The sequence below is a fragment of the Macaca fascicularis genome, chromosome 11 (assembly GCF_037993035.2).
Source record: "Macaca fascicularis isolate 582-1 chromosome 11, T2T-MFA8v1.1".
Lineage (NCBI taxonomy): Eukaryota > Metazoa > Chordata > Mammalia > Primates > Cercopithecidae > Macaca > Macaca fascicularis.
In genome coordinates this window covers 123930360-123956954 of record NC_088385.1, presented here as the reverse complement: position 1 = coordinate 123956954, position 26595 = coordinate 123930360, and the positions used below count along the sequence as shown (strand labels likewise).

The window sequence follows — 26595 nt, the reverse complement described above, 5'->3', positions numbered from 1 at the left end:
TTTAATTTAAAAAAAGACTCTAATCTTCCAAAAAAGGGCAAAAATACATAGTTGCTATTTTTTCTATGACTACGTGGCCTATAACACTGCTGGCAAACCCAGGTGTGGGCCCTAACTTTGACGCCTGAAACCCAAGTCTGGGAGCCCCTGTCCAACAGGCAAATCAAGATGTTGCAGGGCCCAGACTGTCTGATCCCTTCCTACCCAAGCTGGAGGTGACTGATCAGCCAGCTACATTCGAAGACTTTTTTTTAAAAAAAAGATTAAACAGATAAGCTTTTGCTAAATTACTCGGCTTTGTTTCCTTAGAAAACTATGTTTATTAACAGAGCTAGGTTCCTTGACAAGCACCAGTTTGCTGAAATCTGTGTGTAATGCTGTTTTAACGTGCCAATGCCAGGAACACTACTGGTGCTCAGTATTTGTGATGAATACACAATGGGTTGGCTAGCCAGATATAGGAACGGGTGGATTTGAGCCATTATCACTCTATGCGCATGCAGCTGAGGTGCCTATAACATGCTAATGTAGGCATCATACGGTGTAAGAATATTCTCCAACTAAACAAAAATAACACCTCTGGAATACTTCAACAGGTTAGGGAGCTTTAAGTTTCTGACTAAAAGTCAGTTTCAACATTTGGACTTCACTGTCTGCTTTTATCACAGTTAATCAATAATGGACTATAGCTAAACCCTAGTTTTGTATCAGGTACAAACAAATATAAACCAAATGCTCTGTCTCATAAAACCTTCATCTGAATCCTAGATATACAGGCCGGAGGCACAGATACAAACCCTAGTGTGGATATAGCTCCAGGCAAACTCCACTGCTAATAGTCTCACACCAGCCTAATAAAATGTGCTGGGATAGACGCTGCCGCCAGGCTGAAGCAAAGAGATGGCCAAGCATGGTATTCACAAGCAAAGTGACACCAAGCCTCGCACATGAGACTATTTGGGAATTATGACATCACATTAGAGCACAGCAGGAGGATACTAAAATCTCACAGAGTTACCCATGACATGACTTAATTCACGTAGAGCTGTTATATGACAATTACGTTTCTTAAAAATGCAAGTTTTTCTGAGGAAGCAGAAAATCCATTAAGCGCAATGGGATGGAAAGTCTCATCTCTGTAAAAATAAGCAAAGTTACATAGATAAAGCTTGGTGTTCCTCTTACTTTTGAGTGGGTGGCATTCCTGTTGGAGAAACATCTCAACACAAAGTTATTACCAACACTACTAACAAGTAGCCATTCACCCACACGAGTGTTTGGAGGGTTGGTGCTGTGCTCACAACATATTTGGATGACTAAATGCTACTGTCAGCTTCCAAAGAAACATTTAGAAACATTCTTGTAGCAAATTTATTTCTACTCCTAATTTTAAAACACCAACGAAAATACCAGCTTACAAGTCATTTGAGGGACTATACTTTTTTTTTTTTTCTGTAGAGACAGGGTCTTGCTATGTTGTCCAGGCTGTTTTCAAACTCCCAGCCATCCTCCTGACTTGGCCTCCCAGAGTGCTGGGATTATAGATGTGAGCCACCGTGCCCAGCCAGGGACTGTACATTTTTAACCAAGGATTTTTCATAAAATTAATGTATTAATCAGCTGATTCTTACAGTGAATGCTTTCAGTTGGGTTGGAAATTTTGAGAGGAATCAAAAAAACCCCACTGCCTTACATCCGTATCTGAAGGATCCTTGTGCTGGGAAACTGCCCCTTTAGGTAGTTTCTCAAATGTATCCATTACAACTGTATTACTACAGGAATAAATCCATTCAGATAAGTCAAAGAGAAAAAGGACCTACCTGATAAAACATTTATAAAAAGTATGAAAAATTTAAACCAGACTAGTACTGAATATAACTATCACCTCTCTATACTGAGAGCTCTAAAAATAAATGAGATAACACAAACTTGAAAGCACACCAGATGAAAAATTAGAAAGCAAATGGTCTCTCCTCTCTCAACAAATGAGCTCACCAGGGATGGGAAAAGAAAGTTTTTTTAGAGCACGAGAAAGGAAACTGCCTTAGGAAACCAATTCCTGCTCCTTCCCTCCTGAGCTGGAAGACAAAACTCAGGAGTTATATCATGACACATCTTCCAGCTAGGACACAATGGAGATGCCCCAACCAAACTGCACACCAAGTCTGCAGCGTAAGGGGAGGCCTTTTCACAGTGGGATGACAGGACGCCACACATATAGCATCTACGCTTAGTCTATCTTCCTGGATGAAGAATGTATCACTGGGATCCAAGATGCTTCCATTCTTAACCATTTACTGGGCTGCAAAACCAATCACTCCTACATAAATGAGATTTGACCTTACAGGTCAAATACATGGAGGAAATAAGATGTAAAAGTAAGCACCACCAGAGGCTGGACTCCAACTATGGGTGGGAGTAATAACGGGAGGTTCAGGAGCCAACAGATCGTGAGCTCTCATGTGCCAGGCACCATGCCTCAAGCTTTACATATGGCTTTTCATTTAATCCTACAACTCTAAGAAGCAGCCACTATTATGAACTCTATTTTACAAATGAGGAAACTGAGGCATAAAGAGGGTTAAGGAACGTACTAACAGTCACACAGGGTCTGCGGGCCCAGACACATTCCTTCACAGGAATCCCACCAACTGACAGAAAGGGTCAGGAGCAGGGAAATTGGAAAGAAAAAAACCAAAATGAAACAAAAACTTTCTCTCTCTCCCACTTGGTCCCACTGATAGGGAGAGTTCTATAAATCAGCTCTTAGACCAAGTATTTGGCCTACAGTCAGGATAGTAAGATGCTAGGGAGTGATAAAATTTAGTCATCACTCAAAGAATTTCCATTCAAAACCTGTCTTCCTGCTTCTGACTCAGAGTTTCAGAAGGCACTTTTATGCACTGTTGGTAAGAATGTGAATTCTGATGCACCTTTTTAGAAAAGCAACTTGGCAATGTCCATCATTATCGCAAGTACACATCCTAGAGATACACTATATATACAAGGACTTCTGCAAGCTGCAATATACATTGTAGCGTTGCTTATAGCAGCCAACACAGTGAAAGCAAGCTAAATGCCCACCAGTGAGGGGCCTGGCTAAACAGGCTATGAGCTAGAAGCATATGCTGGAATCCTAGGGAGGGAGAGTTGGTAAGAGCTGACATGGAATGCTCTCCCCAAGGCACATTATGGAGTAAAAATGCTGGGTACAGAACACTATGTATACTGTGATCGCATCTCTACAACAATATGTTTTCAGTATACAAATGTACTTATATACGCATTACATTTTTCTAGGTGGATACCTCAAAACTGTTAATAGTTTATTCTATGCAGCGAAGTTGGGGGAAGGGAGGAGAAAGAAAACGATTAATTTTCATTTTCAATCCTTTTGAAGTTCTTTGAATTTTTTGACCATGCTTATATACTGCCCTATCTGGAAAAATATTGAAGAGCTTTAATTTTTCAAGTCCCTGCTAAAAAATAAATCTATGTTCTTTTTTGTTAATTATACATCTTGCTAGTTGTGTACCTTGCTTCCTTCGTACACCCATCCCAGGCCCTGTACACCAAAAGCAACTTGGTTGGCAGAGACGTCTAGACATGTGACAGGCGGGCCGTGGGCATAAAGGAGGGTTCTGGCAGAGTCTTCGGCTTTGAGCAGGTACATCAGATCTCCAGCAGCGGCTACTGCCACAGGGTACCTTCCAGTTTCTGGAACTATTTCAAGGTACTGAACCTGTTAAAAGGTAAGAGTTGTTTAGTCCCACAAATTCATCCTGACTTGGTCAAAAATATGCAATTCCACCTACACATCAATGCGAAGGCCAGCAACCCAACAGAAAAAAGATGGGCAAATGAAACACCCACAGGAAATGAAACACAAACAGCTCTTACACAACAGAAAAGATGTTCAGTGTAAGAGAAACATAAGACATGCCTAAAAAGAGAAATACAAAATGAAAATTCATTGAAATATGATGCTTCATCTTTCATATCGGTAAAGATCAAGAAATCTGATAACACCCTAGGCTGGAAGTGAAGGAGGGAAAAACCATGTTCCATGTTTCTGGATTCCACTTATTGCTGGTGGGGACATAAATCTTGTCCAGCTTCTATCAAGGGAACTTTGGCAACTCTTATCAAAATACCAAATGAACATACACTCTGACCTAGGACATCCACTTCTAGAAGTTACTTACAAATAAACTCACAAATATAAAAAATAATTATATACAAGGTTATTCATGAACTGTAGTACAATTGTGTCTTAGCTAAAAACTAGAAAAACGGAAACACCCATTACTAAGGGACTAATTAAGTAACTTAGTGTATCTATACACTGGAATACCATGCAGTCATAGAGGGAAGCATGAAAACGTTCTTTATAAAACGAAACAAATGGGATGATTCTCCAAGATATACTTAGCGGGTAAAGCAAGGATGCAAGATGAGTAAGGTAACCTCACCTGCTGAATGTGTACAAGGTGGGGGCGGAGAAAGTACACCACACGCTTGACTCGCACATCCATAAATCTACTAACAATGGCTGCCTTCAAGGAGGGAAGTGGATTATGAGATGCAGAGATTTCCCACCATCAGCCTTATTGTGTCTTTTAAATTCTGAACCATGGGGATGTAATAGCAATTCAAAAAATAAAAGGTTTTTTGTTTGTTTGTTTTGTGTGTGGTTTTTTTTTGTTTGTTTTTACAAGAAACTGAATAAATAACATTCACTCAGTTCCAAATTCGCAAAAAAGAATATTTTAACATTCGTGCCAAAATGTGTGGCCAAAAGGTTCAAAATATCCAAGTGATCTGCTGTCTCCTGGTTTCAATGTCATCAGGGTCCATCTGGCCACCAGAGGGTAAGGAAGGGATCTACAAACACATTTTTCTACCCACCCTGCTCCCCAGTCCTGAATGCGTCACCACCGGCACATTGTCTAATGTGCACGAGTCTGAGACGCACTTTTCAAGAATAATTTGATTCTGTCCATCCACAGGCGGCCCATTTCTCCACGGTGCTGTTCCCAACAGGCTTTCGCCTCTTCGAGTAAATCACGAGAGGACACATGGAAGGTGAGCCACGCTGTGTAATAATGAAAATCCACAGTGTGAAAGGACAGCGCTGCCCTGACCATACGCCAAAGAGTTCAAAGCCGGCCTCCGGAACACCGTCCAGAGGAGCTGGAGGGAGCGTCAACATCCGGGGGACTCTCCTAATCCTTGGGCCCAGCTTCACAAGCAGCAGGTCCATCACAAAGGACAGCCGCTCTAGGCTAATATCGCAGACCTGGGAACACTGCCACTGCCATTCAGGGGCGTATATGGACAAGACAAAACTGGCTTGGCTCTTCGGGCCAGGGGTGCCTTTTCCAAGGATACTCAGAGCATTTTGTGGGAACCTTTCACCCAAAGTGAAAAATAATTCCTAAACCATGCATAAAACCCGCCTCAGACAATGGCTGCTTGGTTCCTCTCACTCCTCCAAATCATTTGTTATTTTCCTACAACGGACATCCTCTGTCTAGCCCTTTAACTTTATCTCCGTGTTGGCTTTCTGACAGACCAAGAGGCTGAGACTGACAGTGGTGGTGCCATTTGCTGGGGGCTGTAAACTACTTCAAAAAGCTTCCAGTCTGTGCCAGGATGCCACCTTATTGCCAAGGCAGGATTTGCACTTTACAGAGAAACTGGCATCTTAAGTATCTGGGTCCATTTAGTGATTGCTGGTCTACAGTATTCTTTAATCACAGACTAAATAGTACTTTGGAAGTTTTGAGAACAGAAATATACTTTCACATTTTTCTAATAAAACCCAGATGAGTTGACATCATCAGGCCATCTTGGGGGAGCACTATTTCCAAAGTGCAGATGCTCATGGAGGTGAAGCAGTGATGCCATGGCTTTCTAAGTTATTCTAGTCTAAGATTTCCACCAGAGAGGAAGAGGGAGGAACAGGATTGGTTCCAGGTCAGGCCCTCAATTCATCACTCAGTGTTGGCTTTTCTGCTCACTCTCCTACCAGTGCCAAAATCAAGTTTGTTTAAATTAAATCCAAACTCAGCATAGACAGATTTGAGAACTTCCTTCTTAGCCCCAAATCATCTCCCACTCTACAAATATAGAGGTTCCTGTATAAATGAACTCAGAAATAAGCTCGACATAAAGAATTCTTAAGGCTGGCTGAACTGCACAGGTGACATCCTGGAACATGGCTACCCCATTAACACCGACTTAAATCTATCTTCACTCAGGAGTTACTTTCAATTTCAGGTGAGACAGTCTTGGGATGAAGGAAGTGTAGGAATGGAAACCTTCCTTCCCATATGGACTGGGATAACACCACTGAACTCATTCTCGCTTATATATTAGGTCAGAAACTGATCATCAATTCCCAAGGGTAAGATTCCACCGTGTTAGTCTGAAAAAGGCCAAGGAACCACAGTGATGAGCAGCTCTGACCCTGAAGTCAGCCCTAAGGTTTGAATCACAACTTCTTAGCTCTGAGAACTGGGGCAAGCCAGTTCACTGCTCTAAGCAGCAAAGTGACTTCTTGGTAAATGGGGAAAACACTACTACCTATTTTGTAAGGCTGTAGTTAGATTTATGGATGTAAGGCCCACAGGAAGCTCTGAGTGAATGGGAGTTACCAATGCCATTAGTACATGCTTATATTAGACCCAGAGATTCTAAGAATAGAAAATAAAATGACCAGACTAAAAAGCTCACCAGTTTCGGAACTTCAAATTCCGCAGCTATCTGCCAGTACCCCTCCTCACTGGGGGACAGCATCACGACATCAAAAGCAGAAGCTGTGGCCACAGTTGCATCGTCCTGGCTGAGGGCTAGTGCCTGTATTCTTGCATCATGTTCAAAACGATGAACAGGGTACTTTCCGGTCCTTAAATCCCAAATATTAAGAAACCCTATGCAGCAAGAAACAATGCAGGTAACAATTTTAATTCACTTAATATGTTCAATTATTTTAAAAACATGCAACATAAAGGAAAATTTTTTAAAGGGGATACCTTGGAAATGAGACCCAAGCCTAAACACGCAATCACTTATGTTGCATATATACCTGACGCACATGGCCTGAAGGTAATTTTATACAATATTTTACTTTTTTATTTTTTAGAAACAGTGCCTCACTCTTCGCCCAGGCTGGAGTGCAGCGGTGCTATCATAGCTCACTGCATTCTTGAACTGATGCACCTAAGTGATCTTCCTGCTTCAACCTCCCAAATAGACAGGACTACAGGTGCATGCCACCATACCCAGCTAAAATTTTTTGTAGAGACACAGTCTCAGTATGTTGCCCAGGCTGGTTTTCTGAACTATTGGGGTCAAGCAATCCTCTTGCCTCTGCCTCCCGAAGTGTTGGAATTACACGTGTGAGCCAATGTACCTGGTCTATGCAATATTTTAAATAATTCTGTGCATTAAGCAAAGTTTTGGCTACCAACCCATCACATAACGTTAGATGTGAAATTTCCTACATGTAGCATCGTGTCAGTGCTTAAAAAGTTTCAAAGCATTTTGGAATTTTGGATTAGGGATGCTCAGCCTATATTTACATCCTTCCTTAGCACCGTCCTCCTTAAGTCTCTGTTAGCAGCGGCGCTTTATTTTGCATAGCTCTAAAACATGTGCTTCAATATCCCACACTTGTCAAAAATGCCAATTTTCCACTCTTCTCCCAGCACCTGGAATGCTGCTACCCAGATTAATTCCTCTTTCACACACTGGCCATGTCACCACCTTTCTCCAGGGTGGTTTCCAGACCGGTAGCATCAGTACCACGTGGCAACTTATTAGAAATGCAGACTGTCAGGCACCAGCAACTCTGGGGATGTCCACTGGAGTTTAGAACCAGTGGTCTACAGGAACTTACACTTTTCTACCAGTCAGATAAGCTTTTCTGTACTTAGCATGTCATTGATTCTCCTTTCCTCACAAATAATTTCATTTTATCATTCCCAAGCTATTTCCTTCCCTTCGAAGATTTACCCAAGAAAATAATTACTCTCTGCATGAGGCTGGTTACTGCCTTGCTCCAATTCCAATTGATTCAATTTTTCAAAATTCATCAAGAAATAAATGTGTGGAGATAACACAGTCTGTGGCTATTTGAGGTCAAATCCAGCTCCAGCACTTGTTAGCTGATGGACTTAGGGGAGTTGCTTAACAGCTCTGAGCCTGTTTGCCTTTCTGTAAAGCTGAAGACAACATTACCTACTACATAGGACTGTGGGGCAGATGAAAGGAGACCAGCCACACGAAGCACTGAAGATGGACCAATCCTTTCTTTTATTTTTATGCAGTCTATAGTTCCTGTTGTGTTATAAAACATATTTAATCTATCAATGTTAATTTCCCTTCTATTGCTCATCCGTAAATCTAGCCCTATTTACTATAACTTCCTATTATCTAGAACAGACCAAGCTTTTTGCTTTTCTTCTCTTGGCAGTGTATCTTCCTATCTTTCTTTTTTCTTGCCTTCTACTTTGTCTTTAAACCATAAGTGCTTTGAGTTTAGGATCTTACTATAAAGGATCATTCAGCACTAAATAAATATAGAGAATTGGAAGAAAATAATACATTTGGGCTGCTTTGCCAGACTTTCAAACTGTCAGTAGGCTAAGTAAGCAATTATAAACAAAAGCAGAGCCTTCTTCAAGCTAAATGTTGCTTCGCAACTAAAACACAGTGTACTCTTAAGAATTATGATAAACTTGGGGGATAAGCAGATCACAAAAGGTTCCACAACACATTCCCCTGGCAATTATTTTGGCAAATTCTTTCCATCCTGACTCAGAAGAGAAAAATATGCTGCAGAAAATGCCAGTGGCTCTACACATCAGATAGGAGATCAGCTCTCCCATGCCAAGATGTCTGCTCTTATCATGGGCTTCCTTCAAACACTGCATTGCATTTGTTTGCATTTGTTTTGAGACATCACAACAGTAAAGAGAAAAAAACACTGCCATTTGCATAGAGCTTCTGAGTCTTCAGAGACTCATGTGTCTCCTCTCACGGAGCATTCACTTCCATCTTGGGAGGAGGAGCACCATTTTACTCCTCTCACAGAAAAGAAACAGAAGCACCGAGCAGTTAAACAACTTGGTCCAAGGCCACTTGGTATGTCATGAAGCTGGGCTGGAATTTAGCTGGAAAAGTGCAGGATGAGTGGCTGCATTTGTAAGTGCATAAAATAACTACGAGTTCAATGAGTAACTGACATACACCATCAAACTCACCCTGGGTGCTGCCAAGCGTGGAAGCTATTTAACCACAGCTCACTCTAAGCACACATGGAGTTTATCTATAAACACATTTTTCATTATTAATCAAGTATTGGTTTTGTTGGCATCATTTTTCCAACAGAACTTTATGCAATAAAACATCCTTCACCACAAGGTTGAGTTGCACAGAGCTATCCTGAGCAGGGTCTTTTCGGGAAAAAAAAAAAAAAAAAAAAAAAAAAAAAAATTCCAAGGCTCCATCAATTTAATGGTCAAATCTTTCTCTCCTGAAAGACTGTCGTGTTGTCATCTTTTTCAGTTTCCCCTGCTTCAATTATAAAGTGTTGCACTTGGTCAGGTCCTCACTTGTCAGGGGCTGATATCATGTGCACAGTCCTTCAACATCATTTTTAGGTGCAAAATCATTTAGGATTGTTATGTCCTCTTGATGAGTTGATTCTTTATCATAGGCAAAGTCCCTCCGTATCCCTGGTTATTCTAGTCTTTGCTTTGAAATCCACTTTGAGAGTGACATGGCTACGCCAGCTTTCTTTCGATTAGTGTTAGCATGCAGAACTTCTCCCATTTTTTCGCTTGTGTCTTTATATATTGAAACTGGGTTTTCTGTAGACAGCATGTAGTTGGTCTTGCTTTTAATTGGGGCATTTAAATAATTTATATTTACTGTGATTATTGATAAGGTTGGGTTTAATCTACCAGTTCGCTAATTTTTTAAATTTATCCCATCTGTTCTTTGCTCCCTTTTCTCCTCTTTTATTGCCTTTTTTATTTTTTGGATTGAGTATTTGGGATAACTAAATGTGTTTTGTTCCATTTTAATTCCTTTGTTGGTTTGTTAGCCAAAACTCTTTGTTATTTTAGAGGTTGCTTTTGGATTTTAACAGAAGTCTTTAACTTATCACAGTCTACCTGCAAGGAATATTGTATCACTTCACATGTTATATAAGAACTTTGGCTGGGTGTGGTGGCTCATGCCTGTAATCGCAGCACTTTGGGAGGCTGAGGTGGGCGGATCACTTGAGGTCAGGAGTTCAAGATCAGTCTAGCCAACAAAGTGAAACCCCGTCCCTAGTAAAAATACAAAAAATAGCTAGGCATGGTGGTGGGCACCTGTAATCCCAGCTACTCAGGAGGCTGAGGCACGAGAATTGCTTGAACCTGGGAGGCAGAGGTTGCAGTGAGCCGAGATCGTGCCACTGCACTCCAGCCTGGGTGACGGAGTGAGACTCTCAGTTAAAAAAAAAACAAACTTCAGAACAGCATACTTCTATTTCTTCCCTTCCAGCCTTTGTGCTATTATTGTCATACTTTTATTTCTACATGTTACAAACTTTTTATTCGTACATCTTGTAAACCTTACATACATCGTTATTACTTTTGCATAAGCAGGCAATTATCTTTTAAAGATATTTAAATAATTAAAAAAGCCATTTCCATTTATCCATGTAATTACCACTTCTAGTTCTTTCACTGTCACTTTCAACATCACAAAGTTCTGCAGCTTCTGCAGGGTATGCAATTTCACTTTGAACTGTATTGTTGGATATCTGCCCCAAAAGCATATGGGCAGAGTGGGCAGGAATAGATACAGAACCTAACAGGGAGGGGTGTTTGAGTGAAAGCTAATTTTATAAATCGTCAATTTATCAGTTACTACAGTTATGTCATGGCTATTTTTATAATCTCAAAACTGCAAGGACTTGAATAGTGAATAACTGAATTATAAGAATGCTCTATAATAGTGTGGCTGATTATCATCAGCTACATTTAGCCAAAAAGGAATCAATGCAGTAATACATTCAACAGGTAGTTACGGAGCTCCCTGTTTTGTACCAAGGCACTATTCTAGGGACTGGGGTATCACAGTGAATAAGTCAAAATAAAACAAAAAAAGTCCCTGACTGATGGAGCCAACATTTTAGTGACATATAAGAATTGAAAGGATACCTGTTCTCACAAAACACACACTGGAGAGAAACAAATATTTAATAACTAAATTATAAAACACAGTTATCACAGAGAGATATACACAAAGCACAATGGAACAAGGAATAAGCTTAACTTTTGGTCATGCTGTCACACTATTTTAAGACCCCAGAAAAGCAGCAGCAAACTTTTCTAGACGTTTTAACTTGAACCAGGTCCACATTTATTGCGTAACTACTAAGGAAGAAGTAGTCAATGTCCGTCAGAGCCAAGGAAATTCACTTCTCAAATAGGTATTTTTTTTTATCTGATGTAAATTCATTTGAAAAGTCAAATTTTATCATACTGCAGACCTAGCAATGAAATGGATTTGGCTCCTGACACTGTGAATTTGTTAAGTGGCAAGACTGTGTCCTTTTCCCTCTCTACACCCTACGGTAGGGAATTCAGAGTGCTGGATGTGGCTATACATCAATAAAGGTTTGCTGAATGCTTGTCATATGTTTCAACATCGAAACATTTGGTTGTACGAAACCCACTGAAACTGGCTTAAACACAAAAGGAAACTGGAATGAGGCTATTTCATGGAGCCCAAGGGCAGGAAGTACAGCTGGAGGTGATAAGGGATCAGAAGCAGGAACCAGGAAGACATGCAGAACCAAGGTAGTGTATACAACTTGTGTGCACCACAGATCTTATCTCTGCTTCTCTCTGCAATTCTATTTCATTCTTCTCTTCGGAAACCAGCTTTCTCTCATCCCTGGGCACATGAAGAAAGGGTGGTGTCTCCATTCCAGGAGGTCTTCGACTCCAAGCATGCAACAAAGTCTGAGTCCCAGCCAGCCCATCCCAGTCCATGAATCAGCTTCCCCCAGGACTGACGCCCCATCCCTCATCCAATTAGCTGAGGCCAAAAGACTAACTCAAATACTATGAACATGCCCACCTGGCAAGGGCCTGGGGAGGGACCTCAGGGCAAGGAGACACCCCCCGCCCGCCCCGGCAAAGGTCTCTACAATATCCCTCCTGCACAGTAGGCCAAGGTAAAACAAGAGAAATAGTCTCGGCAAACACAAAGGGAGGTTCTACTTGGTTTCTTAGCAGTGGCATAAGCAGCAAGCCTTTTTTTTTTTTTTTTTTTTTTTTTTTTTTTTTTGCCATTCCCTGCACCAGGCATCATCCTGAAGGCCGGAGTGTATAGCCCCCGTTTTGCCCCTAGAGAAACAGAAAGAGCAAGTGTTTTTCTTCCTTCCTGACCAAACCTCAGTAGCTGGATAAAAGATGATTAATTCTGAGGAGTGCTGGGATCGCAACAACACTGTTTCACTCATAACAAACAGGAAAAGGATGCAGACAAAAGAAGAAACTGGGTCTCTTGAAACATCCGGAAGACAAGTGAGGGCCACTGGCCTAATAAAGGAGAAGGGGCAGGGCCTGGCAGTCCCACCTGCTCCCTGGGCTCAGGACCCTCCACCTTGACAAGCAGCAGCCAGGCTGAAGGAACTGTGAGCTCAGCCTAGACTAGGAACAGCCATTAACGATGACATGAGTAACGATGGCCAGTCTTTCGAGGAGACATAAAGCCTGCTCAGCAGCTGTGGATGGGCACCCATGCCAGTTTGCAGCAGGCCCCTCCCACCTCCCTAAGGAGGCCAGCCAGAGTGTGGTAATGAAACTGCACATAGTGGAAATGGGATCTAAATGAGTTTAAACTGATTTATGTTAGCTTTTGTAAAGATTACTCGATATCTGGAAAGTGCTACCACTGTGAAATAATGTCGACAATCCTTAAGACCTCCGTCTAATGGTACTTGCACAGAATATTTATATTCTTCGTCATGGGAACAAGGACCATAATGGATACCATTTTTGTTTTATTAGGGATGCATATTTAAATTAATCTGCTATTTGCCTAAACAATTAGCTGCTTCTGTTTGTGTGCACAAAGCCAAAATTGCAATTAAGCTTCCATCAAAAAGATAAGTCCCAACTAAAACTGTCCCGGTGGAGTCGTAAGAGCTCAGGGCAGAACTTTCCAAAATTACTTTTTAGCATAATGGTAATTATGTTAATTGCCTGAAAGGTAAATAACTGCTGAACTGGTTTTGGAAAAAAACACAATTGGTATACTCCTCCCTCCCCTTTGATCTTTTCCATGCACCACAAAATTTAAAACACGTTAACAGTTTTGAAGGCCATAGACTAGTTCCTTCTGGAACTACAGAGCTGGTCTTGTGGTCTTTAGTGGTTTCTTGATTAGAAATTATTTCAGCCACGAGCTCCCATCCTCTTGAGCTTGCACAATAAACACCTGAAGCTTGGTGTCAACTTCACGATCGTTAAATAGACAGGATCAATTAACTGTGTTCAGAGATACTGAATGAAGTTGACTCTTTATAGACAGCTGGCAATCTCAGTTTCCACCATGTAAATAGGCACTTGCCTATCAGAAATTAAGCAGGAGTCAGAAGAAATTCTGCAACAAAGGAAAAGGCATTTTGACAAAAATTTTAAATATATCCACAGCACTTACTTAACACGTACCTCTTTGTTCATTAAATCCACACATCGCCACTCTGAAATCAGGCCAGAGACATAAAGCTAGCACAAAGTCGGACAGGACAAAAGAAGTTTTTGCTCTTCATGGAAGAGGTGCCGGTGGGAGATTAGTATCAGTGTAGACAAGGGTCACAAAGAACAGCTAAACCACAAGGGTCATGACAAAGGAAAAAGCTGAAGTTTCTTGTTACTGCGGCTACTGTGGCATGCCATCCTGCATTCCCGCTGACCACAGCTCTGCAGCTCTGTTGCCTAAAGCAGACAATAAACAGAAAACATTCTGGAAGCTGCATTTTACATTGACAAGTTTAAAAGAATCTGAATAGGCTTGTGGAGGTGGCGACTGGTTAGGGCATAAACAAAGCAGCGAGATCACCAAAGTAGAAACTGAGTCAAGAGAAGAGGAAGTAAGACTGAATATATTTAGTAGCTCTCAAATTCAAAGCAGAAAGAACACTTGAAAAAGAAGAATGAAAAATGATGAGACAGCAGACTGAAAAGGAGGCACATAGTGTATGTTAAGACTATGGCAATGTGACTAGATAGAAGAATTTCCAGTTGGCATCAAAGGAAAACAGACTGATGGAGAAGGCGAAGAATGAGGACCAGCTGCTACAAGGGAAAGTCTGAGAGGGCAGGCAACGTGCAAGAGACATCACATCGCTGTGTGCGCAGACTCAGACCGAGGCCAGTTTTCTCTATAACCAACATAACATGACAGAGACTCTATCTGGAAGAGATCAGCAGACACTGGTAGTAGCAGATGCCTCTAGGGAGGGGAGTGGGGAATCAGTGGACTGGGTGGTAATAGATTTTTAAAAAATTGATCACTGTTGAAGCTGAGTGATGGGTATATGGGGGTGCATCATGCTATTCATTCCATTTTTGTATATTTTGAATTTTTCACAATAAAAGAATTTTTTAAGAATAACAATTTGAAAGGCTATCACTAACAAAAGTAAAAATACCTTAATCTGTGTTTTACAAACGTTTTCAACAGCCACACTACAGACTAAGTGTCTTCTCAGATCTACGGTGAAAATTCCAGTGATGATATTTTGCAGCCTTTAGAAATCTCATTCCAAATCCTCAAAAAAAAATTTAAATTATACTATCAATTAATTCCCTTTCAAGGAAAGTAATAAATGGCTCAAATAAAAAGCAGGGAAAAAAGTTTACATAAAGATTTAGATTATGGTGAAACTACAGTCGGTTCTGAGTTACTTAACGCCAAATAAGAATCAGAAGACAGAAACCACAGACAGTCTAACATCTCACTTGGGCCTTCAGATGCCAATGCAAATCTCCCCAACATATAGATGGTTTTGCCACAAGGCCCCTGATGTCTGGGATGGGGCTCTTGGGTCTCCCTCTCCCCCATGCCCACAGAGTGGATCACGTGTATCACAACAGCCCAATAAAGACAGAGACTCACATGGCCACCTGCCTTCCAGACCAGTGCTCTTCAGATTTTTTGATTACCTCCTGAAATGATTTTGAAAAACAAGGCCTTCTTTTCCCATTTTATATATGAAACCGATAAAAATTTTTTTTTGTCATAAGTTGTAAGTAGTGGCAAAAACGTAACTTCTGGCATGTTTGTAAATGTTGATATTTTAAAATAAAATGGCTACACTATTCTTTAAAAAGTATTCTTTGGGAGGCTGGGCGGGGGTAGATCACTTGAGGCTAGGAGTTTGAGACCAGCCTGGCCAACATGGTGAAACACCATCTCTAATAAAAATACCAAACAAACAAAAAAAAATTAGCCGGTTTGGTGGTTGGTGCATGCCTGTAATCCCAGCTACTCAGGAGGTTGAGGCAGGAGAATCGATTGAACCTGGGAGGCAGAGGTTGCAGCGAGCTGAGATTTTACCACTACACTCCAGGCTGGGCAAGAGAGTGAGACTCTGTTTTGAAAAAAAAAAAAAAAAAAAGGATCCTTTGGAAACAAAATACCAAAGACTAGATACTCATCATCATACTTTTTTTTTTTTTTTTTAAGAAAAGGGGAGGTTGCAGGGAATAGCTCGAAGACAAACAGCAAGATATAGAAAAAAGAAATGCTGAGGATCCCTGATTATATAACCACCACCAAAACAACACAGGGGTACCATCTAATCTCAGGCCTCCAAGTCAGTCAGACAGCAGAAAAGGGGCAAGCACATTCTTTCCTAAGGAATCATGTAACATTGTTTTTAAATGGCATTAAATTGCTATGGGAAAAATCCAATCTTATTTAATACTGTAATTTGATGTCTTTTTTGATTTTGAAATAATTTCAGACTTACAAAAATGTTATAAAAATTATGCAAACAGTTCCAGTATAGCTTCATCCAGCTTTCCCAAATGTTAACCTATTACATAACCATAGCAGAATGATGGAAGCCAGGAAATTAACACTGATGCAACATATTTAATCTACAGATTTTATTTGCATTTCACCTGTCCTCTTAGCAGCATATTTTTTCTGGTCCAGGATCCAATCCAGAATTCCACATAGCATTTAGCTGCCATACCTCCTTCATTGACTCCAATCTGGGGCAATTACTCAGTCATTCCTTGTCCTTCATGACCCTGACACTTTTTGAAAAGTACTGCTCATTTATTTTGTAGGCCTCTCAATTGTCTGCTGTTTCCTCATGTTTAAAATCAGAAGGAGTGTTGTGCCTTTCCAGTGTATTATGTATCAGGAGGTACATAATATCAAAGTTTCATTACTGGTCATGTTAACTATCATCACTTGGTTAAGGTGGTATCCGCCAGTTTTCTCTACTGTGAAGTTACCATTTTTCTCTTACGGAGTGATGATTTCACACCATGGAAATGTCCTGTTACTCACTGCCGTCATCTGAATGCTGTGTCCCCCCACCACCATTTCAGTGTTAAAATCCTAACCTCCTAAGTGATGGTACCAGGAAATGAGGCCTTTGGGATGTGATGAGGTCATGAGGACAGAGCCTGAGAGCTCCTTTGCCCCTTTCACCATGTGAAAGAAGGCACCGCTTGGGAGGAAGGGCTCTCGCCAGACGTAGAATCTGCCAGTGACCTGACCTTGGACTTCCCAGCCTCCAGAACTGTCAGAAATACACTTCTGTTGTTTATAAGTCACCCAGTTTATAGTGTTTTGTTATAACAGCCCAAACGGAGACATTCATCACATTGATTTTAACATCCACTGGTGATTCTTGCCTACAACAATTATGATTATGGTGCATGCCAAATGGTGGCTTTCTATTTTCATCATCCCTTCCCATATAGCAATTGAAATACTACTGTAAGGAAGAGCTGTCTCTTCTCCTTTATTTATTCAATTATTTGTTGATACCAATATATGGACTCATGGGTATTTATCCATAGGTTATAATCCATTACTATCATCATGTTTTGTTGTTCAAGTTGTCCTTCCTTTAGCTCTCAGGAGCTCCAATTTAGTTCCACTGTCCTACAGATGCCCTACTCTCATCTTTTTATTTATTATCAACATCCTTACTTTCGGGTCCCATAAAATGTTCCAGATTCATCTTGTATTTATCTGCCCTAGCCCTTGTTCTTTTTATAGAAGAACATTTAGAAATCAAAATCTGGGCACTAGCTGTGCTTAATGTTACCAGGGTAGCACAATATATTCTTTTCCTTGGAGGCAGGTGTCACTCTGTCACCCAAGCTGGAGTGCAATGGCATGGTCATGGCTCACTAGAGCCTTGACCTCCCAGGCTCAAGTGATCCTTCTGCCTCAGCCATGCTTCATTTTTATTGGATGACAGACATAGTGAATTTTACATTGCTGGTTGCTAGCTTTTGTTGTATTCTACAAAATAGTATGGAAGTTTACTCTGATGCAAAATTAAGACACTCAGAATTGGCTGGATCCTTTTGAGGCCTGCTTTCCAACTTTTTTGTTAGGGGATACTGAGCGGCTTTTAGTCTAGGGCTGACTTAGCCCCATTACTAAAACATGGCACCCTTCTGAGGATTCCACTCAACAACCCATGAATTATGAGGTCTTTCTACTCTCGGGAAGTACAAACTATTCTTAGCCTCATGTGAGCTCCAAGAATTGTTGTGCCTTCTCCTTTCAGGTAGTTCTTTCCCTGGTTCAGGTATTTCCTCTTACACATGTGCAGAGTAGGACTCAGCCAAAGACTCAAGGGAATCCTCAGCCAATCTCTGGGGTTCTCCCTCTGGGAGCTCCCTCTTCTCCAACACTCTGGCCCACAACTTCTATCCACCTTGGCTTCCCTGAGCCCTCACTGGGGCCTCCTCAAGTCAGGGAGGCCACCAGACTCTGTTTAGGTCCCCACTCCCTGTCTGGAGTTGTTTCCGGCTGGCGAGCTGGTGTAACTGTGGGCCCACCATGTTTGTTCTCCTCCAAGAGATCACAGGTGTGGCTACTTATTTTCCAATGTCTAGAAACCATGGTTTAATATATTTTGTCCAGTTTTCTAGTTAAGGCAGAAAGATAAATCCAGTTCCTGTTACTTCATCTTTCTCAAGAACATGTTATTTTTTATCTTTTTATTTTGAAACTTCCAAAATTACAGAAAAGCTGCAAGAACTTCTATACACTCACTGTCAGATCCCATTGCCAATTGTCCCAGTAACATTCTTTGTAGAAAAACGACCCAAGCCAGGATGACACACTGCACTCGGTTGTCATGTCTCTCTTCTCTTTCTACCTGGAATAGTTCTTAAGACCTTCCCTGAGTTTCATAATCTTGACAGTGCTAAAGAGGACAGGCTAGTCATTTTGTGGAATGTCCCTCAATTTGGGCTTGTGCGGTATTTTCTCTTGATTAGATGGGGCTGTGCACTTTTGGCTGGAATAATATCACAGAAGTGATTCTATGTTTTTCTCACTGCATCCTGTCACGTGGCACAGGATATCAATTCTATCGTTACTGATGATGTTAAATTTGACCACTTTATTAAGATGGTACCTGTTAGATTTCTTGACTGCAGAGTTACCTTTTTCTCCCTTTTAATTAGTAAGTGTTTTGTGGGGAGATTTTTTGAGACCATGTAAGACCCCATCCCTCATCCCATTCTTACACTCTGGTTTTAGCCTCAATTGATTTTTTTTTTTTTTTTTGTCTGAATCAGTTATTACCATGATGGTTGCCAATTTGTAATTTTCTAATCCCATCACGCTTTCTGCATTTATTAGTTGACATTCTACTGTAAGGAAATTTTTCTCTCCTCTCTTTTTATTTATTGATCTGTTAATTTTTATCACGGTATACTCATATATTCCTATTTTATTCAATGGGTTGTAACCTGTTGTTATCAACATTGATTTTGATACTCCAGTTGTCCCAGATTTGGCCAGTGGGAACATCTTCAAGCTCACTTATGTGTCCTTGTGACATGTCATCATCATTCTTCAAGCACTTCTTCACTTCAGTGCAATCAGATGGTCCAGGCTTACTGTGTGATTTTACTGCCCCATCCCTGGAGTCCACCATTTCTCCAAGCATCCCTGGTTCCTTTTAGTAGAAAGTTATATTTTCAAGAGCTGGACACAAGTTGTCCTCACTGCTACTGGACTGTTGCTGCTCTTACACCTTCTCAGCAAACAAAGCCAGGACACACATAACCGTATATACGTACAACATACATGTACATCTCTGTTTACTTCTCTATCTATATTTAACACCATAAATTCCACACTGATGCCTCCTATTCCAATCCAGCCCCACAGGATTCATTCTGGCCGTCCCCTTTCCATACCTGAGCCTTCCTTCTCCAAGCATGAGAGAACTGGCTCCCATGAGCCTTAACATACTTACCTGCTCAGTCTCCCTGTATGCTGCCAAGCTCCCAGCCCACTGCCTCGCTCAGCTTCCCTCTCACACTGTCCCTGGCCCCCAGACCACCTTTCTACTCCACTTGAGCCCGTTTAATGGCTTTTTGAATGAAAAGGCAAGCAAGCAGATGCATTTTGCTTTTCAAACAAAAATATATTCATTCCACAAATATACTCACTTCTAGTTTGATCAAGCCCTGGGGTTCAGAATGAAATAAACACCACAACCAAAACTGCACGCAGTGAAAGGGAAGTTACATTCTCTCACTTCAAATTCTATTTATCTTCCTCGAGAAAGCAAATAAATTCATCCTCAGTTGTCATTAGGTACACTTAAGAACTTGGGCAATTTATTTCTGAAGTCTAAACTAGCTCCCAAAAGCTACCTTGTGCTACTATTGCTTATTTCAGTTTGTAACTCAACTGTAATAAAATAGAACAGCTACTGTGAATTTATGCATCTGAGTGTCTATTATTAAAAATCAGTTTTCACTAAAACCACCTCCAAAAAACCAAAAGAGTAATACTAAATCTTAACAATTTAATGTGCCACATTTTTCTACAGGAGAAAAATACTTCAAATTACTTTCACTAGTAACTTCAAAAATGCAGATATCCCAGAAATTGGTCATCCATTAGTCTGTGCCTACTAGCATACTACGGTGCCTTTCCAGTGTTTCTTAACTTTGAGGGCCTGTAGATCCCTAAAAATTAACTGTGGACACCCCTTGGTGTGAAAAACAATTCATGACAAGGTCAATACGGGCATGCAGGTGGTCACTTGGTACCAACAGCCTCAAACACAAAGGGTAAATTCCAGTACTGAGATCCCACAGCACAGTTTAGTCATGGGGTCAAAAGATCTAGTTTATTTTTATTTTTTAAGATTACTATAAAAACAAAAATACAGATTTAAAAAAAATTTCTACAGATCTCATAGCTCTCACCCAAAATCCAATCTGTGGACTCTCATGTGAGGCCCACTGCCCCATTATTCATATAGAACACAGACTCTACCCAGAGCATGTATCATTTCAAGCTCCTGTCACTGAGGAATAGAAAAAGCTTTCAAAGAGCATTTGTATTCAACAACCTCGTCCAGCCCCTAATACAGTCTCTATGGCCTGTCTGTGAAACAAACCCTAACATCCTAGATGTGCCAGGTGGAGGCCAACTTAAAGTTCAATGCCCTAAGAAGGATTCCTTAAACACCGAAACCCCTCAGTTCAGATTTCTGCCTTTGTTTTTGTTTGTTTGTTTGTTTGTTTGTTTTTTGACTGAGTCTTGCTCTGTTGCTCAGGCTGAAATGCAGCAGAGCAATCATGGCTCACTGCAGCCTCAACTTCCAGGGGTCAAGTGATCCTCCCAACTCAGTCTGCCAAGTAGCTGGGACCACAGGTGCACCCCACCATGCCCAGCTAGTTCATTTTTTGTAGAGACGGAGGCTCACTATGTTGCCCAGGCTGGTCTCAACTCCTGGGCTCAACAGATCCTCCCACAGCACTGGGATTACAAGCCTGATCCACCACACGTAGCCTAAATGTTTTAATTCCCTTCTGAATGTTTAAAATGTGAGCATTCCTAGTGTTAAAAAAAAGTTTACGTTTATAAACATACCCTATCTTTTACAAGGAATATACATGGTGTGTTTTTTTGTTTTTTGTTAGAAAATTGTCTCATTCTGTTTTGTTTGCAAAGTGTCCGAATATGAAGACTGGACCTAAAGGGTGAGTAGGCAAAGGTACCAGGCAAGAACTGATTATTGAAACTTTTAGGACAAGACTGACTGGAAAAGAAAGGCCTTGAAAAAAATCAAGTTCTCCACAATCCAGTCAATTGCCTTAGCCTTCTCCCAAGCAATGCTTTAACATGTTAAGAATCCACTTCTAAAACTTCAATGTTGGGGGCAGGGGGGTAGTTGTATACTGCATTCAAAGGCCATGCCATCACATCCAAATGTCATCATCAACATACAAACAAAAGATACAAGCAAAACGACTGAAGAACTATTTTTTACTAAAAATAAAATCTTAATAAAACTTTAGAAGCACCTAGTCTCCACAGTCATCTAACTAAAACATGGTCCTACTGCTCACCGCTAAAAAGCAGCTTGGAGAGAACCGCCCCCCCCGCCTTCCATTGTTGATATGTCAGTAAATGAGAAATCATAGTCACCTCAGCCCCAGACAGCCACAGTCCCGGGCAGCCACAGTCCCGGGCAGCCACAGTCCCGGGCAGCCACAGTGCCGGGCAGCCACAGTCCCGGGCAGCCACAGTGCCGGACAATGGAGCATGTGTGTGTTCAGACAATTGCACTGGGAGCACTGCGGAGGTGGATAAGCCACTTTGCTGTGCTTGATGGCACCGTATAAAGAGGACTGCTGGCTGTCCCATCCAGGCTTCCTCATGCTAATATGCACCAGATCGCATCTCTCCTCTCTCCACTGAGGGGGACAAATAAAAACTTCTTTGCACCTAACAAGTGTGTAATCTCATTTCTCACCAAAGAGTGAGCTTTCAAGACAAACTCTGTGACCAGGGAGTGGGTTTCGAGCACACTGCCATTCCCTAATGCTGTGGCATGAGGCCAAAGGCAGGCAAGCACGGAGCAGATGGAGTCCTGGCAAGGTCTCCGCCGTCCCTGCATTAGCAGCATCTGCTCATTACTCAGAACCTTCGCCTGCTTTATCTAATGCTCCAGGAAAAGCATTTTGATTTGATTCATTTCGGTATGGTAACGTGCAACACAATTAGTGGTAAAATCAAACTGGAGGATGGCCAGTGCTGACAATCGGAAACAAGGCAGAAGAAATATGAGGCCAGTGGGTTGGAATTCAAAAAATCACAACTGTGGATCACCTTGCCAAATCTCTACACCCCAGGTGCGTGTACAGTGTTCCTACGGGGCAAAGAGGCTAAAAGGGATGCAGGGATGACTCCCTTTCCCCAAAGCAGGTTCCATCTCCCCCTCTGGATACGATTCCCTCCACTGAGAATGTGCGTGTAGACCAGCAAGGGCGTTTCAATGGCTACAGAGCCTCACTTTGGCACAATCAGAGAACTGAAGTTCATTAACTCATTTTATTATCTTATTCTTCTTTTCCATGTCACAAATTTTAGACAGCAGACCCCACAAGGTAAATTTCCTTTTTTGTCATGTTCCTGCCTAAGAAGTGCCAGTTAGCTGCTCCTGGAAAGAAGCAATATAAAAATGTGGGTTTGATTATTTGAATCTGTCTTTGCCCAGAAGTAGCTATTCATGAATATATTGGTGTAAATACCATAGTGTCAACCTATTAAACTGAAGGGGGACCAAAGATGACACCACCTGAGGTCTGCGGAAAAGAATAGAACTTGTTGTTTATCACAGAAACAGTAACAACCCGAATCAGACCAATAAAACAAGCTCAGCATGAGAGAGGAGCAGGGAAACACAAGGGCTCTAAAAAAGCAAGAGCCCTTAATACCAAAATGAACTTGAAACGAATCAAAGATTTCAATGGAAACACTGCAGCCTTGGAAGCACTATAGATTTTACCCAGGCATTGAGTAATCATCTTCCCAACCATGACGTGAAACCCCAAAGGACGAGACTGACAAGCTTGATGTAAATGTAAGCTGCCAGACAGACCAACTGAAACAGAGCACAAAGTTCAGAAACAGACCCAGATACAAAGTGAATTTCATAGCTAAAAGCTTATAAAGGCAGTGCCTCAAACCAGTTAGGTAGAAATGGGCTATGCTGGAAAAAAGATGTACTTGGAACCATACTGCATACTAATCCAAGACGAAGTTGTCAAGATAAAAATATAAAAAATAAGCCATAACAGTAACAGAAGAAAAAGAAAGAACTACAAGTAGCAGGTACACATTTTTTTCTTAAATTTAACCTTTCTCACACTAAGAGAAATGTAAGTTAAAACTACACTTGATGACCATTTCTTCTCAAACTGATGAATACCCAAAAGCTGGAAACATACTTTGTTGGCAAAACTGTGAGGAAACGGGCATGCTCTCATGGCTTGCTGGTGAGAGCATAAAATAGTAAAACTCCATTTGCATTTACCCTGTAACCCAGAAAACAATCCTCCTTGCGCTTGCGTGAAAGGTCATCTTTACAAGGTTTTTCACTACACCACTGTAATGGCAAACACAACATAACTGTCCTCCAATAAACCAAAGTGCTTATACACAATGGAATTACCATTCAGGCGTGCAAACGGGGTACTCTCTACACAGACATGGACTGCCTTTTAAGATATGCTATTTAGAGAAAAAAGTCAAGGTGTGGAATCATATAAATAGTATGCTGTCTTTTGTTTTTTGAAAAGGGGACAATAAGAATATACACACTCATATTTGCTTGTACTTGTAATACTAAAATACAAGGATATATAAGAAAGTAAAAAATATGATTACTTATGAATGGAGCAGACAAAAGTGGGTGGCAGCATGATTTCTCAATACATAACTTTATATTATTTTGATCTTTGAACCCTAAAAATGTAGTAATCAAAAACATTAAATTACAAAATAAAACCCACTCACCTATAGATTAAAAAATTAAAATCGTTCACACACACCAAGTACTTTCTAGAAAACAAGTCCATTAAAGAATAAATCACAGGCCAGGCGCAGTGGCTCATGCCTGTAATCCCAACACTTTGTGGAGGCCAAGGCAGGCAGATCACTTGAGGTCAGGAGTTCAAGACCAGCCTAACCAACACGGTGAAAGCCCGTCTCTACTAAAAATATAAAAATTAGCTGGGCGTGGTGGCAGGCGCCTGTAATCCCAGCTACTCGGGAGGCTGAGGGCCGGAGAACGCCTGAACCCAGGAGACAGAGGTTGCAGTGAGTCGAGATTGCACCACTGCACTCCAGTCTGGATAACAAAGCCAGACTCTGTCTCAAAACAAACAAAAAAGAATAAATGACATACTGAAAAAATATCGGAAATACATATCGCAAAGGATTATTTCCCAAGCTTTCTTTCAGTCAGAAAAGATGACAACCCAAAGGCAAAATGAAGAAAGACAGGAACAAACTATTTGCAGAGGAAGAAATAGAAACAGCTAACAACACACAAAGAAAAGATGTCCACATGTGATTAAAGAAAGGCAAACAAAAACGATAAAATGCCATTTTCACCTGTCAGTCAGTCTCACATACTTTTGGTGAGTCTAAAAACTGGTGAAACCTTTTTGGTTGGCAATTTGGCAATAGTTATCAAAGCCTAAAGCAGCCATAGCCTCCGACCTAGCAATCACTGCACCTCACCCCACGGCCACCCTTGGACAAGTCCATCTTGGCGCTCGTTCAAGCATATTGCTTGCAGCACTGTTTTCAGTAACAAAAATGAACAATTCAAATGTGCATCAATGAGGGTCCTAATAAATAAATGATGGTACAGCCACATAATGCAGTACTACACAGGCATTAAAAAGAATAAAGTTTACCATGTAAGTGTGAATACAGAAGACCACCAAGATGTGCCATTAAGTTATTTAAAAAAAAAAAAAAAAGTGTATAAAAGTATATACAGCAGGACCCCTCCATGAGTAAAATGTGAGAGGGCCTGGAAATGGGACAGGGAGGAATACCTCGACTTCTTTTTGCATACTTTTTCTTTGTCATTTTATATACATTTTTGCTCTGTTTGAATTCTAACTATGACTTAAAAAAAAAAAGAATATAAAATATATTTTGGCAATCAATTGCTAAGCATTTACCAAAGAAAGTAGATTACTAGCCTGGCCAACATGGTGAAACCCTGTCTCTAGTAAAAATACAAAAATTAGTTGGTTGTTGTGGTGGGCACCTGCAATCCCAGCTACTCGGGAGGCTGAGGGGAGAATTGCTTGAACCCAGGAGGCAGAGGTTGCAGTGAGCCGAGATGGTGCCATTGCACTCCAGCCTGGGTGGCAGAGCAAAACCCTGTCTCAAAAAAAAAAAAAAAAAAGTAGATTCTTTATCATGCCTACGTTGTTTTCCCAAGATTTCTGTGCCACAATAGGGGATGAGGGAAATGAAGACAATTCTAACAACATAAAACCAGCAGCAGCACCCCTGCACATGACCTCAAGCTGTATTTTCAAGCTCACGAGATGTGAGACATGGGCTGCAAATCAATTGGGCGCACATTTCTATAAGAGTCTTTATGTCCAGGATTCCATAAACAGCATGACCACCGCAGCACGGCCCTGGAGACACAATCACAGTTCTGGATTCACTGCTGACTTCACCTACCTAGCTGAAGTAGGTTTTTGCACCTCCATTTCCCCATCTGTAGAACAGTATGTGTGTGCACATTCGTGTGTGTGAATGGTAGGAGATGGCTATTAGATGATCCTAAAACTGTATGATTCTAACTTAAAAGGATTGCAATCTTTGCATAGGTATTTTGGAAAAAAAACTCATTGATAATTTGGAAAGTAGCAAACATGTTTAAGCTGTTCTTATGGTATCTATCCAGGGTCTCAATAAATATATGAAATATTAATTACACCACAGAAATAGCTTAGCTGAATTTCTATAGGCTGAAAAGGAAATCCATCAATAGTGTCTACTAACATCAAACCAACATCACATTGCTAAAGTAATTATATAAAATATAAAAATATTTTCAAGACCAGGCACAGTGGCTTATGCCTATAATGCTAGCACTTTGGGAGGCTGAAGCAGGTGGACAGTTTGAGCTCAGGAGTTCAAGACCAGTCTGGGCAACTTGGTGAAACTCCATCTCTAAAAAAAAAATACAAAAAATTAGCTGGGAATGGTGGCATGTGCCTGTAGTCCCAACTACTCAGGAGGCTGAGGTGGGAGGATCGCTGGATCCCGGGAGGTCAAGGATGCAGTGAGCTGAGATAGTGCCACTGCACTCTAGCCAGGGCAAAAAAGTGAGACCCTGTCTCAAATATATATATAGGTATATATATGTAAGATCTCAGCCCTAATTTTTATTTTTAAACAGCACATGGGTATAAAATTCCCCATTAGCTATTTTAGTTTTGTCCCTCTGAGCCAACTGCT

General features: G+C 41.0%; 1 protein-coding gene across 26 annotated transcripts in view; it reads right to left on the bottom strand.

The window, feature by feature from the left end:
- FBXW8 (F-box and WD repeat domain containing 8) overlaps window positions 1-26595 on the bottom strand; it is a 115686-nt gene that overhangs the window by 39507 nt on the left and 49584 nt on the right. For all 26 annotated transcript variants that reach the window (XR_012420711.1, XR_012420709.1, XR_001483652.4 and 23 more), the window contains 2 exons: window positions 6739-6935; window positions 3536-3742 (listed from right to left, as the gene is read on the bottom strand). Coding sequence is in view for 11 of the 26 variants with exons in the window: in XM_005572347.5 (XP_005572404.1) it covers window positions 3536-3742; window positions 6739-6935 (404 nt within the window). In the remaining 15 variants the exon portion in view is untranslated. The remainder of the gene's footprint in view (window positions 1-3535; window positions 3743-6738; window positions 6936-26595) is intronic.